Source organism: Mesoplodon mirus (genome assembly GCF_964341445.2).
Source record: "Mesoplodon mirus genome assembly, chromosome: 6".
Taxonomy (NCBI): Eukaryota; Metazoa; Chordata; class Mammalia; order Artiodactyla; family Ziphiidae; genus Mesoplodon; species Mesoplodon mirus.
The window spans coordinates 81889570-81909686 of NC_138982.1; the positions used below are offsets into that span (position 1 = coordinate 81889570).

Below are 20117 nucleotides of genomic sequence, written 5' to 3' on the forward strand. Positions count from 1 at the left end.
TTTACGTTTTAACAGAATCTCCTGCTCTTGGGCCGGGCACAGACACAGCCAGACCAACTGCCACACTTGTGATCAGCTACAGTGCCTTCTCCCGACAGTAGGCTCACTCTCCTGCCACTGAAGACAGCTTCAGTCACCCCAGCCAAGGGTGCAGCCAAAAGGGTTGCAGGCTTGGAGGTCCCCTGCTCCAAGCCTGGCCATGACAAGTCACTCTCAACTACCTTTCCCACAGTTTAAGCATCTTCTCCCCCAGGGCTCAGGAGGGTGTGACCAATTACAAGCATCAGGCAAAACCATGTGGTTTGCTGTCTGTAGAAACCAACCACTCTATCTCCCCATATCTCCGTCATTCCTCATGGGTCAGATGATGTTTATTGTTTTATTGATTTATTCCCCCCTTACAAACAACCCACTCATAGTTCTCTTTCACTCGGTTGCCTTGAATGTTAGCATCTCCCGCTTGCACCTTCTGTAGAACCCTCATTTCATTCTTGGTACTCTTTTGGTTATTTTCCTGTCTTATGCAACCCACTAGGCTGAGAGCAACTTGAGAGCATCTTTGTAAACCCCAGAGTGTCCAGCATATTAGAGTCCCATTAAATATTTGTTGCATTGAATTGAAAGCCCCATACAAGATGGTTTCTGAATAAAAACATGAAAAGAGCCAGGGAAAGAAATATGCATAATTACACAAATTAGCTCAATTCACGAAGGCTATAGATTTATTTAGTTTGCCAGCCTCCTACTTTTTATGTCAGACTGTTTGCTGCTGTCTGTAACAGCAAGAGCTGGTATAAGTTGCTTTTGGGGAGGGTGACATTCACCCCTCTCCCTCTGGGGGTGGTGGCGAGGGGGCCCCCAGAGGCATACTGGGTCAGCATCAGGCCATGGGCATGGCACCAGGGCATGGTATGCATCAGCCAAGCTTGAACTAGAACAAAGAGTGCCTGAGACTCGATCCCAGAAACTCAGTTGGTTCTGGGGCCCCGCCAAGAATGTGCTTCATACCAAGGAGTGACTGGTGAGGCACTAGGGAAAGGCAGCAATTCTGGGGCACCCTGTACAAAGCCTGGGTCCGTTTCTAACTGGGAGTACCTATGCGCCCTTGTGGGGAACCTTGAACAATCTTGGATTCCTGCTGTTCCAGCATATCAGCAATGTCCCAGGTCCTGAGCTTCCTAGAAGGGCTCTAACTCTGGCTTCCTGAGGAGGAAACAGGGTCAATCAATCATCTGCTGTGTGTTAGCCTCAGGGAGGCCAGCGAGCTACCCAATCTGCAGAAGCTGCCCAAGGCCACCCGCCTTTAGCCGAGCTCAGCGTCCACTTGCAAACACAAAGCCAGTGAGAAAACAGAATATCAGGTAGAATGAGGATCAAACTGGGTGCCTCTGACTCTAAGGCAAGTGCTGTTCCAGAAGGGAAGGAGGATTGTGGCTGCAGTAGGCAGGGAGGGGCCTGGGAGGAAAAGGTAGGGGACTTGAAAGTTAGTAGGTGGGGTCAGAGTAAGTGTGTGTGAAAAGCTCCTGGCAGAGGGCGAAGTGCTATGCAAACGTTAGCTGTTATTATTACTACTGTCCATCTAGGCTGGGGGAAGAAAAACGCAAGGGAGAAAAGTCTACTTTTTGCAGGTTAGTTCTTATTTTCTTTTGACAAAACTGTAACATAAATGTCAAATTATGAAATATGCTATTTTGGGAGACTGTGTTTGTGCCTAAGACAGGCATGGCTTTGGGAGTCACACTAGATCTGGATTTAAATCTTGCCTCTCTTATCTCTACAATCTTGGCAAGTGATTTAACCTCTTGGATCTCAGTTTTCTCCTCTGTAAAAAGGGTAAAAATGCCCAATTCTTACAGATTTCGAAAATATAACTTTGTACGTATAAAGTGACTGGCACCTAGTAAGCAATGAATGCAGACTGTAACTCTACAAATAAAAATAACAGGGCTTCCCTGGTGGCGCAGTGGTTGAGAGTCCGCCTGCCGATGCAGGGGACACGGGTTCGTGCCCCGGTCTGGGAAGATCCCACATGCTGCAGAGCGGCTGGGCCCGTGAGCCATGGCCGCTGAGCCTGCGTGTCCGGAGCCTGTGCTCCGCAATGGGAGAGGCCACAAGAGTGAGAGGCCCGTGTACCGCAAAAAATAAAAATAAAAAAAAAATAAAATAAAATAACAAGTAGGTGTGGCTTGGGGCTCAGCTTTCATTTCTGGGTCCCTTCTCTCCTTCCAAGACACCCCCCTTTCCTCCCCCTTCCTTTAGCAGCCTAATGTTCTCAGCTTTCTCTATCAAAAGCTGCTCTTAAAAAAAATCTAGCACCAGTATCTGTCTCTTCTGAGTCGAAGTCAGCATGCTTTCTCAGGGGTCCCTTATCTTAAGGCTTACCTAAAATTGCATACTGGGGGGAAGATTAGCGGGACAGTGGGGGGCTGTTATCTAGACACCTAAAGTTCCATCAGGCTGTGGCTCCACCTCAGTCAGGACTCGAGGACAGTCCTTTGAGGGAGGAACACCAAAACCTAGAAAACTGAAGGGTGACATTTGTGTTGGGGCATAGAGAGAAACAGAAAATCAGGTGGGAATGCATCTGTAAGCAAAAAGAAAATTAAATCTGAAGTGTGACAAGTGGGTAAATGCCACCTTGGCTTCAATACAGGGCAAACAATGAGTGAAAAAGAAAACAAAATAGAAAACCGAAAGTGCTAGTAGCGCCATGTTCCTGGGCCTCAAGACTGGGATGAAGGAACCAGACCAAGGAAAGTGGAGACCTGAGACCCAGAAGGTGTGGGTCGTCGGGTGGGGGGAGGGGGGGAGGTGCCCGGCAGTTCACACTGACTAGCCTGTTCTGGAGGAAATAAGCACCGGGTAGTCCCAACCAGAGGGTCTATCACTACTTTGTTCCAGAAATTTTTAGCTACAATATCTAATGGAAGAGGAGTTGGGGGGCACTTCTTATCCCCAGACTGAGTCCTGAACCTCTCAGCCCTGTCCTCCTCTTCCACCCTCTGCCACGAAATCCCAGGAAGCTTTCTGCAGAGAGGTGACCCCCAGGAACAATCGGTCCCTAGCAAGTGCTTCAGAACTGCCTTGGTCAGTCAGCTTCTGGAATTTAGAATGTGTTCTCCCCTCATCCCCACTCCCACAGGAAAAGGTTACCAGGCTAGCCCACAGATGCCTAATGGATTAAGGGGGGAAATAAAAAGAATGTATCAAAAACTACAGCTCTAGGGCTTCCCTGGTGGCGCAGTGGTTGAGAGTCCGCCTGCCGATGCAGGGGACACGGGTTCGTGCCCCGGTCCTGGAGGATCCCACATGCCGCGGAGCGGCTGGGCCCGTGAGCCATGGCCGCTGAGCCTGCGCGTCCGGAGCCTGTGCTCCGCAACGGGAGAGGCCACAACAGTGAGAGGCCCGCGTACCGCAAAAAACCCCAAAAGCCCAAAAAAAGCCCTACAGCTCTAATGGCATTGGGGAGCTTATCCGCCACTTACAGCATCATCTACGGGAAAATGTGTTCCCAGTTCCAACTTGTTTCCCTCTGCCCCAGAAGATGGTCCACTGGGCTCTAGGGCAGGTCTGGGGCAAGAGGGCCGAGGGCTACCTTAGCAGTCCCAAGGCCTGGGCCTCCAGCGGCTGGTAGGCATCTGGGCAGCTGCCAGTGGGGGTGGTAGGGGTGGAAGAAGGGCGAGGCTATGCCTGTGGTCAAGGGGCTCCTGGCAGAGGTCTGGAGACTGGGCAGGAGGGAGGGATGTGGGTAGGTGGAATGGCTGTTTCCATCCTCTGGGTGGGTTGTTTGCCATATCCAGACCATACAGAGTCAGTTACAGTTTGGCTTCATGCTATCAGTCAGCTTGCTCCAGGTTTAAAAGCCTTAATTCTCCTATTTTAGTTCTTCCTGTTTCACTGTGGGAGCCCAGATTCGGGGATGCCCCTCTGAACTCAAGCCCATGAGGTGGCTGTTCTGTCTGCACAAACTCCACCTCCAGGACCTGACTTCTTTTTCAGTTCCCTGCAGGTCCGGGAGTGGCTGGGTACCTTTCTCAGATCTTTCTGAGGGCCCTTTAGTTTCAGGTTGACATTTTGCTCTCCCACGACTGTACACTGAGGGTCCACTCCCCAGAGGCTCTGGGAAATCCCTCTGTGAACTCTCCGTTCAGTGGGACAACTAATCTGCTTCCTGTCCCTCTTGGTGCTTAATTAACCCATCTGACCATATCATTTACTCGCTTCATCGGAGCCCTCATGCATTCAGTCGTGGGTAGTATGTGGTTATGCTAGGGCAAGTCCAGGGTGTTATGATAACAACAGCTACATTTAGAGCTTACCTTACGCATGCCCTCTGCTAAGTGCTTTGCCCATAGTAACTCATTTCTCTTCACACCAGTCCTCTTATCCTCAATTCACAGATGAGGAAAGTGAGACCCAGAGGGGGTAAGTAACTTGCTCCAGGGTCACTCAGCTGGGAACAGGCAAAGTTAGGATTCTACCCCAGGCTGTAGGCTTCCAGAACTCCTAATGGGAGCCCCCAGCAGGGGGCACCTGACTTGGGAGGATCAGGGAAGGTTTCCAGAAGCAGCTGAGACCCAAAGGATGAAGAATTAGCTAGGAAAGGTGTGATAACGATGTGCCAGGCAAGACTGGGAAGGAGACCACTAACCCAAAGAGAATACCCCTGCCCTGGGTCTCCATTAAATGTTAAATCTTCTCTTGAACAGAAAAATAGTCACCTTCCTTGCTAACACTTTGCTCCTGTTTATGTTTGGATTTTTTGTCTATTTAATTGAAGATAAAAGCTTTTGCATTTTCTCCTTCAGTCATGACAGCTAACTTCAAAGCTTAATTGAGCCACTGGTTTCTGAAAGTTTGTTCACATCCCTTAGAGTGTAAATTTCTTGAGTCTGGAGTGTTTCTTTGTCTCCCTCCGTACCTCCACAGCGCCTTATACTGGTTTGTTAAATAAGTGAATAAACAAAGTGAGAGAATGACTTAGCTTCAGAAATGTAGAATAACTACACCTCAAAGTTCCCATTGCCTTATCCTTGTTCTTTGAAATGCTGGGGCCATCTTACTCTCATCAAGCTTAAAATTATATTTTGTAATGGGTGTTTATTCGTTACGAACCTTTTGTAACCCCTCAATTCAAATACATATATATTTTTTCTTTTCAACCTGATAAGAACTAGAAAAAAACCTTCAGGAATAAGGTTCTTATCAAACATTCAGAGGGTACATTCTGAATATTCAAGGCTGCTTATCCAGGGAGAAAATGATCTGTAAACCCCTGCACTGCAAGCAGTGGTTCTCAACTCTTCCTGCATTCCAGAATCATCTAGGAAGCTTTTTATTTTATTATTTTTTTTTTTTTGCAGTACGTGGGCCTCTCACTGCTGTGGCCTCTCCCGTTGCGGAGCACAGGCTCTGGACGCGCAGGCCCAGCGGCCATGGCTCACGGGCCCAGCCGCTCTGCGGCATGTGGGGTCTTCTCGGACCGGGGCACGAACCCGTGTCCCCTGCATCAGCAGGCGGACTCTCAACCACTGTGCCACCAGGGAAGCCCTCTAGGAAGCTTTTAAAACATACCCATGCCTGGGCACCAAGAGATTCTGATTGAATTGTTCTGAGAGGGGGCCTGGACATCAACTTTTTTTTCATGCTCCCCAAGTGATTCTATTGTGCTACCATCATGGCAAACCACTGCATGGACAATTATCCCTTTTTACCAGGGAGTGAGTCAAATGGCAGAGATTGTTGGGAAGGGTCAGGAAGTCCTCAGCCCTTAGAGCGGGACCAGCACTGAGGCAGAAGATAGCTTTCCTGGAATGCTCTCTTACTGGTCCCTTGACTCCTGGCCCCAGCATTTTCAAGCACTGTGGGAAGACCCAGAGCACTTGATTCAGAGGGGAGAGGTAGGAAATGCTCATGGATGCACTCTGACCTCACAGGGCTTCATCCACAGCCTCCCAACTGCAGGTGACACAATGATGTGGTTTTCATCACATAGCTGCAAGCAAGGGTCTTCGTATTCAGTGGTCAAAAAGAAGGAAAAGAAAGCTATACTATTTTCAGCATCAGCAGTGAGGAAGTGATGATCTTCTCCCTCTATTCCAGACAGGAAGAGAAAGTTCTCTGGTTCCCAGGGGAGAGCTAGGGGTTGGGGCAGCAGCCACCGTGCTGGAGGGGAAGGGAAAGAAACACTGGCCAAGTTGACCAGGAGCAACTTCATGCCATTCTTGGGTGATCTCACCAGCCTGGCGAAAAGTGGCCAAAGAAGCAAAAGGGGGAAATTGGCCATTCGTATCAATCCTATGTGCAGCTTGGGACGACCAACAGAGAGCCTGAACATGGCATCTGTGTGGCTGCCTGAAGAAACTGTATACACGATTTGTGTGTGTGTGTGTGTGTGTGTGTGTGTGTTTCTAAGGAAAGGTTTCTGCTTTTCATCAGCTTCCTAAAGATTAAGGACAACACTGGCCCCGAGCAATGTCTGCTCTAAGTTAAACACCTATTTGTCACCCTGCCTCATTAGATTTGTCCAGTTGAAGGTAGCAGGACTGGGTTACAGCAATTGGCAGAAGTGGATGACATTTTTCCTCTGTGCTCAGTCCAGCGGTATAAATTCCTCATGTTCAGGTGGTCTGAGCACAGCTAATTGTCACCAGCTTTGCCTTGTACCCCAGCTCAGGGATTTCCCTCCCTCCCCAAACACATGGGTTCTCTTGGATTCCCCACATCTCTGTTCTTTCCTTCTGCCCTTGTGTTCCCAGACCTGAATCCACTTTTCTGCCTCATTCTATCCTTGACCTCCAAAGTTGAGTAACTGTGATGTCAGTCTTGTGAGGCCCTCCCCAGCCTTCTAGATCCTAGTTACCATGCTGACTTGTCACCCTCAGGATTCTGGGCTGAACTTCCAAGGTGGTGAGCAAAGGGGCATTGCCCAGGTCAGCTTTTCCTCCCTGGGGGCAGAGTCCAGGCCTTGTCTATTAACCAATACATGTTTCAGAAAGTCCATGAGGAGGACACATTGTTTTAGAGAAAACATTAGCACTGACTCTATTTATTGATGCTACACTAAAAGAAAAACAAGAGACAACTGCTTAAGTAGTTTTAGATGTGGGAAAAAAGAAATCCTAATTATTCTCATTTATATAAGCTGCTTACTATGCCTGCCTAATTCCTACGTGGCACAGTAATGATGTATGGATCATTAAGTGGGTCAATTTCCTTCTGTTTCAAAGGAACTTTATTCAGGTATGACAGTCTTGAAAGTTCGCTGATCCTGGGGCAGGGCTGTCTGCTTTCAATTAACGAGAAAAAAAATCATTAGAGGAGAATGTTGGCCTAGACAAGGATGCCAGGGAGGGGAGAGGAGGCTAGTGGGCCAGAGCCCTCTGCGTCCTTCATGATCGACTGTATGACCTTAGGCCGGTCACTTTACCTCTCCGGGCTTCCCTCCCTTCTCCCCAGGGCAGGAAGAGCACGGGGTACTGGTTTCAATTTTTTTTTCTTTAAGAGTAGCCCCTTTTCTTTTTTTTTCCTGAACGAACATACATATACCCAAATATACCCAAATATATACCCAAATATACCCAAAATATAAATCAGGTGAAAGAGGAACTGTTTAAAGCTGCCTTTGAGGAGTCTTCACAGAACCCTAGGGATTCCTTGCTCATCCTAGGATCTGTGACATTGTAAGAATGAGTCAGGACTGATAAGCACCTCCATGAAACTCTCAGCTTTGGAGTGAGGGCCCAGAAGAGCACCCACGTGGTGAAAGGTGGTAGCATTCGTAAGTGAACATGGACATGAACCTGAAGGCCCCCTGCAAAAACAGGTGGAGGAAAACATTTCATTCTGAACTTCTGAGGGTAGTGATTAAGATGCATAGTTGGAGTTCTCTCACACTCAAAAAAACTCAACCCAAGGATGTTACTTCAAATCTACCTCTCCAGATTGTTGGAGAGGATTACATGAATTGACTCAGTTGCGTCCCAGTTTCAAAAGAGGCAGTTTTGAAACCTGTGGTCCCCCAAGCTGTAAAACACTAAGCCATCTGTCCTAATGACATGGCAGTCCCTGAACTCAAGGACACCACAGGAATATCACACCACTGCAAATTACTAGGTGGTGCTAAGTCCTTAAAAAAATGAAATAGAAACAAAAGCACTGCTCTGTTTTTGAGATGCACATTTGATATGAGCTAATCTAATAGTTTTTGAGATTATTTTCCTGGAGGCAGAGTTATTCTGCAGTTAGCCCTTCAGTTTCCCCCCTTTGTTGTATCTATCTATGTATAAACACAAGGCCCATATAGTGGACTTTTTTCTCCCTCACTGAAATTTCTGAAGACAAGGCCTTTTTGTCACGGGTAAGTGCAGGGCCAGTCAACCTTAACAAAAGCAGTCATTTAATGCTCAATTTCCTCAACTTTCCTTTGATTAAAAACTTCTCACTTCAAATGCTGTTACTGTATTCTAGATTGTTTTCTTTCACCCTTCCCCCGCAACAAACGTTTAATAAGTTGTCTCTACGCTGGAGGGTTCCCTTTTTTTCCCCCCAATCCGACCTTGAAAACAGAGAGGCTCTCCTTTTCATGTACATACCCTAAACTATTTTAAAATCAAGGCTCTCTGACCTTTTTACAACACTCGTCTTGTCAGACACACCAAACGCTAATCTGAAAACCAAGGGGAGGTAGAGGGTCTGAGGGGTTGGGAAGGGGAGGGAGGGAGCTACTATATATTTGGCATCAGTTCAGAAATTCAGAAAATGTTTGTGCAACCACTCCCCCGGCCAGGATCCACCGCACCCCCGCCTTCCAGCACATTAATAAAAAAAGATGTGAGCGGATGAAATCGGAGAGCCCGGGAGGGACACCTAAGGCGGTCATAATTACGTACCCAGAGAATCCCACTGAACACCACACCACAGATCGAGCCCTCCTCCCTCCCCATCGACATCCAAAGTTTGGGAACAGGACCTCTCAAGCCCCCCCACCGCCAAGCCCCAGAGGTGGCCGGTTAAACGTGTAGCAGCACCGCCCATTAATGGCTTGGGTGACACAAACGGAAAGGCTGACACAACCTCTGCACGTTGGGGTGGCAGCGTCACGCACCTTAAGAATCATGTATGTTTAAAAAAAAAAAAAAAAAGCACAGTGAGCGCTCAGGCCTGGAATACATTAACTTGGGAATTGAAGGCAACACGCCCTGCGAGAGTCCCTCTCTCTCTCTCTCTCAAACAAAAAGAAGCGGGGTGGGGCGTGGGGGGGGGAGGGGGGCGAAGGCACTTTACCATCCTGTCCTGAGCTTTCCAGATACTCCGTCAGGTCACAGCCAAAGGCGCTGGCGGCTCCCTTTCGTTTCAGCTTCTGCTTGGCACCCTTGTTCTTCATGAGTTAGTCCCAAAGAGGTTGCCCCTCCGTCTCCCCCTCCCCGCTGCTTGGCACCGCGCCTGCGATGGTCTCCGGGGGAGGTTAGATCAGTGGTTGCGGCGCGGCGCTGGGGGGCCGCATGGGCGTGGGGAAGAGCCTGGGCCCGGGGCAGCGCGCATGGAGCCCGCGGGGCGCGGAGCCCGGCGCGGGCGCGGAGCCTGAAATCCACGGCGCTCTCCTCCAGGGCCGCGGTGCCGCAGGCCGTGTGGAGCTGGCAGCGGCAGGCCGGCGCGCTGGGAGTGTCACTTCCTCACTTGGAGTCCCAGGGACTTTCACGGGTTCCCGCGGTGTCTTCGGGTGTTCTCCTCCGCTTCGGAGGGAGGGCGAGCTCTCCGGTCCGTCTTCTAGAAGCCCGGGAGTGGCCGAGAGCGCGGGGAAGCCGGCGGCGGCCAGGGGCGCGGAGACAGCCCGGGGGCTGCCGTAGGTCCTCTGCCCGGCGCGCGCTGTCCTGCCTTCAGACGGCTTTGGTAGAACGAAAAACAAGCATCCTGTCTCTCTCGCCCGCCCTCACGCCTTCCTTTTTTTCCTGTCTTACAAATCCTAGGATCATCCAGCTCAGGAAATGCTGGAAGGAAGTTAGCTAGGGAGGGGGGTGGAGGGTGGAAATTTTTGGCAGCTCCGTGCTGGTGTGTGTATGGAGCCGGAGGAAGTAGGTGGGTGGGTTGAGGAGGACGGGGTGGGGGAGAGAACGCGCTCTTCGGAGAGCTGTTCTGCGACTCTGGAGATAACTGGGCAGCTCGGGAGGAAATCGCCGCTCTCCTAGGAGCACCCGCAGCCCGAGCCGCCCGCTTCCTGCCCCACCGACGGCTCTTTGAAGACAGCAGGAGGAGGCGCGCTGGCTTTCTGGATGGAGGGGGCTAGGTGGGACTGAATAAAAGTGGCCTGCCTTGTTTTTATCGTCATTGTCATAATCTCTTTCACACTTTCTATTTCGGTGCCTGTCTGCTCCTACACAGACACTTAAAGAGTAATGACAGAAACAAAGACAGGGATTCCAGCGGAGAAACCTGACGGGGAGCGGTTTTCAGCCGGCCACTCTCAACCTTCCATCCTCCCTTCCGGCGCCCAGGTACCCCCAACCCAGCCAAGTCCGCTCCCAAGCTGAGGGAGGGATGGAGGCTGCCGCTTTGTAACCACTGCTCAGGAAATCAGATTTCTGGTTAGAGATTCAAGCGCGCGCGCGCGCGCACACACACACACACACACACACACACAAACGCACACACAGACGTTATTGCAAAGTTTGCTAAATGGAAGTGATCTGGGGGGGGAAGTCTCAGATTTAAGGTGACTCTGATATTCTGACCTACAGTGGAGAAAGCAGTCTCCCAGGTTATTTCATAATTTATCTCAAGTGTTCAGGAGGGCATGTTTTTTCTTCTCCAGTTAATTTGACTTCTGTGTACTCAGCACACAATAAGCACTCAAGTTCTTGTTATTTAACCATTTTAGGATTAGATTAAACTTCCTGGGTAAATTCAAATCCATGTATAGGCTTGAAGGGTAGGGACATTCATACAGCTCAGAAGGCTGGAAAAAGCTTTAGGTATAGTATTTTAGTAACTGAATCCCTTTACAGTCTCTCATTTCCCTATGTATCACCAAGACAGTTTATGAACTTTGACCCTTGACCTTCTCTCTTTGTCAGAGCTTACAAGTGATAGCGTGCCTGCCAAATCTGGCTCACAGATGTGTTTGGTTTAGTACATGCCATGCTTTAAAATTTTTTTAAATTAATTGCCAACATTAAAGAGTTAACATTTTTCACATAAGAGATCTGGATTTCTGGCTTCTCTTGCAAAAATGGAAGATCTGGTCACACCGAAAGGGCATTTCCTTATGGCAAGGACCGCTGATGCCAAGTTGTAGCAGCCCGCATGGCGGCACCACCTTCTTTAGAGAGTGAGCCCTCCAGTTTCGAAGCCCCCAGTGCCCGTCTTCCCCACTGGAGTTTGCGGCCCAAGCTCTGTGTATGGTCTCTCCTTCCTTCTATTTTCCATCGGTCTCTCTGTGACACCAACATTGCCCCAGTCATCTTGGCAAGACATCTTCAAGTAACCACTGACTCATTTCTCTCCGCCGCCACCTCCAGTCTAGTCCCGCCCAGACAGATGAGTCCTTCGAAATGCCTCTCCTCTGGGCTTCTTCCGTCCAGTCCCATTCAGTGAGGACCATTCACTACTAAATTATTAGAATAACTCCTAGTGGGGTTTGCTGAGTCCGGTCTCTTCCCATTTCATGCTGTGCACTAAAGGCCTGTTGAGTCTTCCTGAAGTATTGCTGTTGTTTGCCTGCTTTGCTCAGAACCTGTCAATGACTCCCTGTTTCCTACTCCCACGACAGCAATTTCTAAGCATCTTGTAAGCTACTTGGAGAATATTTGGTAGGGTGTTTAGTATAATGACTTGTTCCTTTATTTATAGAGAAGCATCTCCACATGAGACTATAATTATTACTATTACTATTTATTTAGGAGTTTACTGTACCAAAGACTTTCATATTTGACCTACAGTGCATTTCATCATTTTGGTAGCAAAGGAGAGAAGCTAAAGGGTTGCTCTTTTCCTGGGTCCAGGCCCCTAAGCACAAATTATGGATAAGTTGTCAAGCCCTGTGAATTACCTTTCTAAAGCTTTAAAAACATTCTTTTAACTTTTTATGTTGAAGTAATTTCAGCTTGTAAAAATCTTTACAAGAAAATAGTCAAAGAATTCCCATATACCCTTCATCGAGCTTTCCCAAATATTAATGTCTTATATAACCAGAGTACAATTATCAAAGTTAGGAAATCTATATTGATACAATAATATTAACTAATCAGCAGACCTTATTCAAGTATTAATTAACTTTAATTATATAAAATTTTTATTAAATATGGTCTTTCTGACAATAAAGTTCACCAGTTAAATAAACAGTAATTTACAAGTAATTCTCAAAACACTTCACTTTATAACATTAGCTATGTACGAGATCCCCTTAAGCACCATCAAACCCAGCAGGTGTAGGTTGTCACAAAACAGGGCTGCCTAGATGAACCATGAAGCTAATGACTGACTCAAAGTTTCTTCTATGCTTCACTGAGAATTCCCCAAAGGGACCCCACAATCACAGAATTTTCATTCTGGAAGAACAGCCTGAGACCTTTCAGCCCCTGCTTCGTGATAAGCTGGTCTCCGGTTTTTTAGGGTTCAGGGTTGAGGTAATACTGAACAATGGACAAGGTGTCCATTACGTCTGGACCGACTGAACAAACTTTATTTGAAATGTGTACATGGTGGTTCTTTGTCTCTACATGATAGCTCTCAACTATCTACACCTTACGGTGGGAAGGACTCACAATTTATCAAGCTGGATAATGAAGCTACACGGTGACAGCCTGACCCAGGGAGCTGGAAGGTCGCCCTCTCCCCGTTTGCTCCCTGCCCCCTCTCATTGCTGAGTAAGCCCTGTGATAAATGCCGAGTTTAAATCTAGCCCTTGTTCTGGACACTCTCCTTCTATTTTTCTTTCTCTTCCCATTTTTCTTTTTCTCTTTGCTTACTCTAAGGTGTGTACCTTTCTCTGGGTCTGTGGAAGGAAGTCAGATTTGGGTTCCAATGGGTTTTTTTCGCAGGGCTGAGGATTTCCCAGGAAGCAGGTTAAATGGAAATAGTGTAGGAATGTTAACAGGACGACTAATTAAGCTATTTGGTGATAATATAAATTATGCCTGTAGCAGATTATCATGGTGCAAAAAGCACTTAGCTCACGTGGATATACAGGACCTTGTTATTTATCCATGCTTTATGTAATAGTTTGCATCTGCTAACTCCAACTCCCAATCCATCCCTCTCTCACCCCCACTCAGTATTGGGAGATTTTAAAGTCACCTGTGATTTAGCCTTTTCTTTTACCCAATGGGCCCATAAAGCTAGAGTAGAAATCAGCAGTTTTAGAGTTCTCCCTCCTCTCCTCGTGCCCAGCCAATTAAGTACTCATATAACTCCTTGTTCATGGACTGTGGTTAATATGCTCTGAATTCTTTGTTCTGGGGTACATCCTTCTGCTACGTACATTTTCTCTCCCCCTTTCTTCTCCCCCTTTCCAGTTTAAAGATGCTAGTGTTGGGACTTCCCTGGTGGCGCAGTAGTGAAGAATCCACTTGCCAATGCAGGGTACACGGGTTCGAGCCCTGATCCGGGAAGATCCCTCATGCCGCAGAGCAACTAAGCCCATGTGCCACGACTACTGAACCTACGTGCCACAACTACTGAAGCCCACGCACCTAGAGCCCATGCTCTGCAACAAGAGAAGTCACCGCAATGAGAAGCCCGCGCACCACAACGAAGAGTAGCCCCCACTCGCCACAACTAGAGAAAGCCCTCATGCAGCAACAAAGACCCAAAGCAGCCAAAATTAAAAATAAAAACAAACAAAACAATAGTTCTCTGTTTAAAAAAAAAAAGATGCTAGTGTTGTCACTGATTGTTGGGTGTGATGGGCTGAATTGTGCCCCCCTCCATGTTCATATGTTGAAGCTCCAATCCCCAATCCCTCAGAATCTGACTGTACTTGGAGATAGGGCCTTTAAAGACGTGATTAAGTTAAAACGAGGCTATTAGATTTGGCCGTAATTCAATCTGACTGGTGTCCTTGTAAGAAGACATTAGGGCACAGAGAGACACCAGGGATGTGTACCACAGAGAAAAGACCATGTGAGGACATGGCCTTATGAGAAGGTGGTGAGAAGGTGGCCATCTGCAAGGCAAGGAGAGAGGCCTTCAGGAGAAATCAAACCTGCCGATACCTTGATCTTGGACTTTCAGGCTCCAGAACTGTGAGAAAATAAATTTCTGTTATTTAAGCCACCTTCTCTATGCTATTTTGTTATGGCAGCCCTAGCAGACTGATATATTGGGTGAGGTTCTTCCATGAGAGAGGTCTTGTGTCCCTTCTGAGCCCAGCCACCACTACTCTGAGGGTCTGAAGCCAGTAGAGGATGAGGATGGCCAGAGCAAAAGGGCTTCTAGAAAGTTATGTATCCCAAACTCATTATTGCATTACCCTGTGCTATGGGTTCCCAGTGTAGGTTATAATGCAAATTGTTGCTTCTAAGTGTCCAAATGAGATTGGATAAGCATCCTTAGTGGGGTTGAGGGAGGTCCACATTACCAAGCTCTAATCAAACAGAACAGAGTGGAGGAGAGGTCAGCTCAATGGGAGAGAAGGAACGAGAACCAGAATCAGTCTCCCCATCCTAGAAGCAGGAATAACCTTTAGCCTGCAGGCGGTACATCCTGAAACATGGCAGCTGACCTCCCATTGCTCCACCAGCTCTGCAACCATGAAAGCCAGTGTTGCTTCTAAATGGGGTTCTAAGAGCAAGCAGGTGTGGTGATAACGAAGAAGGAGGAAGGCTTTAAATGGTCCCACTCCCAGCTTAAAAGGTGAAAGACAGACATAGTTATTATTAAAAATGATATTCTCTCTCTCTCTCTCTCTCTCTCTTTGTTTCTGAAGCATTCTGTATTTAAGTTCCCTTTCAGTTCCTAGAGTTGCAAAACTGTATTGCTCAGGGCAAAAAATAAATAGATGAAAAAACATTGGGAAACACAGCTTTACAGCCTCAGTTCCCTAGCTGAGAATGCGATTCAGTTGCTTCCCCATCAACTAGGCATTTTGGAGTAGAAAGGGCAGAAGGTGAGGGAATAATGAGAAAGAAAAAGACTTGGTTTCAAAAAAGAAAGTCTTGCTAACTTTTTATAATAAAATTGCATCGATCAATGCCCCTACCTGCTAATTCAGAACCTCAGACTTTTATTTAAAAGACGAGATGTAGGAGCGGGTAGAGTCCAAGATGACTCCAAGTTTATCGGATTGGGGGCTGGTAAGGGTAAACACTATTTTTTTGGAGGAAGATAAAACATACCTGTCAAGGGCCATGTCAGAGCTTTCAGGAGGAAAAGTCCTTTGATAGTGTAAAATGCAGGACTGGGTAGAAGTTGAGAGGTTCGGACTAGAGATTAGATGAGACACACACTAGAGATTAGAGATTAGATGAGACACACACTAGAGATTAGATGAGACACACAGTATTTGAAATTATTTGAGAAATAAATTTTCCCCCTCCAATATTTTAGTAACATTCTAATTTCTTTGCATTGAATGTTGTTCAAAAACAAGAGGTTTTGAGATCTTTTGCGTCCTGCAGAGTGTTTTAAAAACCGTAGCCACGTTTGACCCATAATGCACAGTGTAGCACTAAATGAATCTTCAGTATTTCAGAAACGATGAACAAACCAGGCAGCACAAGATGCTCTTGTCCCACTCCACATGGGCGCTGGACTCAGCCAAACAGCAGTGGGAAACTTCCTTCCTAGAGTCACATGCAGAGAAGAGACTTCACAAGGCCAGAGGGAGAGCCAAGTGCCCTGGGTAGAATCACTATTATACCGACATGGGAATCTGTGCGGGGTCTTTTTTTTTCTTTAGTTCTTTTTAAAATTTTATTTTATATTGGAGAATAGAGAGTTGATTTGCAATGTTGTGTTAGTTTCAGGGGTATAGCAAAGTGATTCATTTATACATATATCTATTCTTTTTCAACTTCTTGTCCCATTTAGGTTACTACAGAGTATTGAGTAGAGTTCCCTGTGCTACACAGTAGGTCCTTGTTGATTATCTATTTTATATATAGTAGTGGCCTTAGTTTCTAAGTCTGAATTTGGATCCCTTTGGGTGGAGGTGTCTGTTCGGTGGGCCAGAGGGAAAGATGTCTGGGTTGGGGGGTGTGGGGCGTCGCTGGAACTGGCAGCCCCCGGAGGCCTGGCTGGGTCTGTCCTGAGGACCTAGCAATAGGTTCTGGGGTCCCTCTCAGCAGCTGGGCTTGGGATCACTTCTCTCACTCCCTGCTCTGTATCTTGGGAGTTCCTAATCTGAACAGAGACTCTGGGAAGAAAAAACTAGATTCCTCATAGAATTCAGGCGTCCTTGGGATAGGGGATAACTTAGTTATCTGGCTGATTTCATTTATCTTAGTGTCTTGTTTGTTTTGTTTTGTTGCCTCTTATTTTGCTTCTGCTTCCCGTTTTACTCTGTTCTGCACCCCTTTGGGAATGTTGCCTCCTTTCTGGCTCGGAGAAAGCCAATAAAAGGAGCAGAGATGTGGTTCCAGCTCCATCTGTCTCCCCCAGGGGCTCTGAATACTGAAACAAGTGATTTTCTTAAGTGGGTGGGGATCTGTCTCCACCCCGCTCATTGTGTTCCAGAGTTTCCTGTGCATTGCCTGTAACCCTTTACCAATCTGCCAGGAGTCTTTTAACACAAAAGGGAGGAGATGGGGGAAGGGAGTACTGAGGAAAAACATCCCTATAAATAGCCCTCTTGAACAAAATTTTTTTCCCAGTGCACAGTTGTTCTTAGGCCTCCAGGCCCCTGTGATCTACCTCTGCACTCTCCTCCTCATACATTCCAACCTTCCTCAACATGCCTGGTGTTCCTCCTCAGTCCTCTCTGGACGAAGATGTTCTAGAGGCACAGGATAGAAGCTTCAGAGCCCCCATAGGCCCCTCACCAGCTCTGGGTGCATGGGCTCTGGTCTGGGGCTGACCTGGTTTGAACAGATTTCTTAACCTCTTCGAGCCTTAGTTCCTCCACCTGATAAATCAAGGTTATAATAACTACCTTGTAGAGTTGTTGTGAGGATTAAACAAGATAAGGGAATAGCCTAGCACTTGGCCTGTATTTAGGCCAGTGCTCAGTACACAAAGGAGAGTGATTTTTTTAAATTAAAATATAGTTGATTTACAATGTTGTGTTAGTTTCAGATGTACAGCAAAGTGATTCAGATACTTTTCCCATATAGGTTATTACAAAATAACGAGTATAGCTCCCCGTGTTATATAGTAGGTCCTTGTTGGTTATCTATTTTATATATAGTAGTCTGTGTATGTTAATCCCAACGTCCTAATTTATCCCTCCCCTGCTTGCCTCTTTGTTAACCATAAGTTTGATTTTTACGCCTGTGAATCTCCTTTCTGTTTTGTAAATAAGTTCTTTTGTACCTTTTTTTTTTTTTAGATTCCACATGTAAGCGATATCATATGATATTTGTCTTTCTCTGTCTGGCTTACTTCACTTAGTATGGTAATCTCTAAGTCCATCTATGTTGCTACAGATGGCATTATTTCATTCTTTTTTATGGCTGAGTAATATTCCATTGTAGAGAGTGATTTTTATTATCTTCTCACTGAGCAATATTTCTGTTTCCTCCATCATGATCCAGTTCCTTGGGATTATTTTCCCCATTTCCCCATCCAGGTCCCATTGCCCATATAAAACACATTTATAAGACTTTATTTTATTTTCATTTATTTATTTATATCTTACCCAGTTCCAACATGGTTTGAGATGATTTACTTTACATTTAAGTGTTTAGAGCCAGGAAACATTTTCAGAAATGGTAAGATTGCCTCTTGTTAGACAGTTTTCTAACACTGAAGATATATTGCCTTTTGTGGGCAATTTGGGAAGCAGTTCTGATGGTGGCTCACGCTTTTCTTACATCTCTGGTGTCCCCAGACCTGTTTTTACTCCTATCTTGAAAGCACAATATGCAGAAATTAGTTTGAGGACAGGCATTATCAGAGGTTACAGATATAAGTTACCTCAATATATAATTATATCCCCCAAATTGTAAACATTTGGAAGTTGGACAATATATTCCTATTGTTTTTCATTATATCTTTTGGATATGTTTCAAGGTCATGGGGGTTGGCAGTGGTGGGAAAATTGTACCAGTTTGTAAAAAGGATTATACTTGAAAAATCTTACATCTATTTCAGGGAACATTCTGCTTTTTTCAATTTTACACAAGTATTTAATTCTCCATGCGGATCCTAAAAGAACCTAGTCAGATGTACACAAATATCATTTACTGGTGCACTTTTTCAAAGTAAGATTGTGTGTGTATATCTATCTAACACCTGCTTATCACACATTAATTTAATTTCGTGGGAAGTCCTCACAGATTTCGTGGGAACTGATTATTTAAAACAGCTGCAGGTTTCTGCTCTAATTCTCTCTATTTAGAAGAACTTCTTCAGTTGGATATCTACCTTGTGGTGTGTTAAAACCTTTCAGATTAACATGCACATGCCTGGATTTACTCCTAAAATATCCTCCCTAAACCCCTACATTTCCCAGACAGTCCTGATTTCAAATATTCTGCCCCATTGTCAAACCACATGCCAAAGGATGTGTACTGATTTTTGCTTTAGAAAATACGGCCAATGTTATAAGATGAATTGTGTCCCCCACCAAATTCACATGTTGAAGTTTTAACTCCAGTACCTCAGAATGTGAACTTCCTTTGGAAAGAGGGTGGTTGTGATGTAATGAATTAAGATGTGATCAAACTGGAGTAGAATGGGTTCCTCACCCGATACAAAAGGTGTTCTTAGAAAAGGGGGAAATTTGAACACATTCACGCACACAGGATGAATGCCATGCGAAGATAAAGGCAGAGATTGGAGTGATGCTTCTACATGCCAAGGAATGCCAAGTATTGGCAGGAAACCACCAGAAGCTAGGGGAGAGGCATGAACAGGTTCTTCTTCACAGCCCTTAGAAGAAACCAACCCTGCTAACACCTTGATCTTGACTTCTAGCCTCCAGGAGTGTGAGATAGTAAATTTCTGTTGTAGAAGCCACCCAATTTGTGGTACTTTGTTGCAGCAGCTCTAGTAAACTAATGTAGCCAGCATAGTAAACAAGCAGAGCTAGCTCCCAGTCCTGCGTTGGAAACTGTTACTGTAATGATCAGTTTGGTAAGAGTCTAAGTAAACTCAGAAGTCTCTTGGTGGAAATATCTGTATCTTTAGCTGGTACTAATGTTAAACACTTTTATACAGAGAATGCTCACTTCAGCAAGGAGCTCCAATGGAGGTCAAGGAGAAGAGTTACAGAAGTATACAGGGTTTCACCTGATTGTACAGGATGGGTGGGATATGGGAGATTGGCGGAGGTGGGGGGCGGGCTCCTTCCCACATACCTTAATGTTTTGAAGCATGTTTGGGGTACCAGAGAAAGGAAGCTCTGTGGGGCCTGTGTGATGGGGCTGTGGCCTCTTGCGTGGGCCACTCTGGCTCCGGCCCCTTGCTCTTCGGTCCCTTCTCACACCTCTGCAAGGGATCCAGGAAGGAATTACCTTCCTGAAGGCTGGAATTTTCAAGAGTCTGCAAAGTCTGTTTACACTCAGCATTTACTCATTTATTCAGCCAGTCAAATTTCCTGAGCGTTCTCTACATGCCAGATACTGGGTTTGGTGCTGAGGACACAAAGCAGAAAAGACTCCATCCATGCCCTCAGGAGCCCTCACCCTAGTGGCAAGAGAGCCAAGCACACTGGCAACTGCAATATCAGGAGACAGATGTCACGATGGGAGCCCTGAAGTCGGAGTGACTGATTGCCTGGCTGAGTCGAGGGGATATCCTAGAGGAGGTGACTCTGGTGGAGGCTTGAAGCGTGACAATTTCTCCTGCTCATCATAGGGGAGAGGATTTTCAGAAAAACAAGGACAGCATTTCTAGGGACACAGACGTGTGTGAGACCAGGACTTGTGCAGGGAGTGGAAAACGTCAGCGTGGTTGGGTGTGGGAGAGACTGGTGGCATGGCTGGCTTGTGCCAGTCCGGAGTTGATCCTGCAGTGGGAAT

At 46.5% G+C, this 20117-nt stretch overlaps 1 protein-coding gene across 1 annotated transcript in view; it reads right to left on the reverse strand.

Moving 5' to 3' along the window:
* The window catches only part of ARHGAP31 (Rho GTPase activating protein 31), a 113839-nt gene extending 103463 nt beyond the window's left edge, over positions 1-10376 (reverse strand). The window contains exon 1 of the mRNA XM_082625703.1: positions 9286-10376. Coding sequence (XP_082481829.1) covers positions 9286-9385 — 100 coding nt within the window. The 5' untranslated portion in view covers positions 9386-10376. The remainder of the gene's footprint in view (positions 1-9285) is intronic.
* Positions 10377-20117: the final 9741 nt, after the last annotated feature.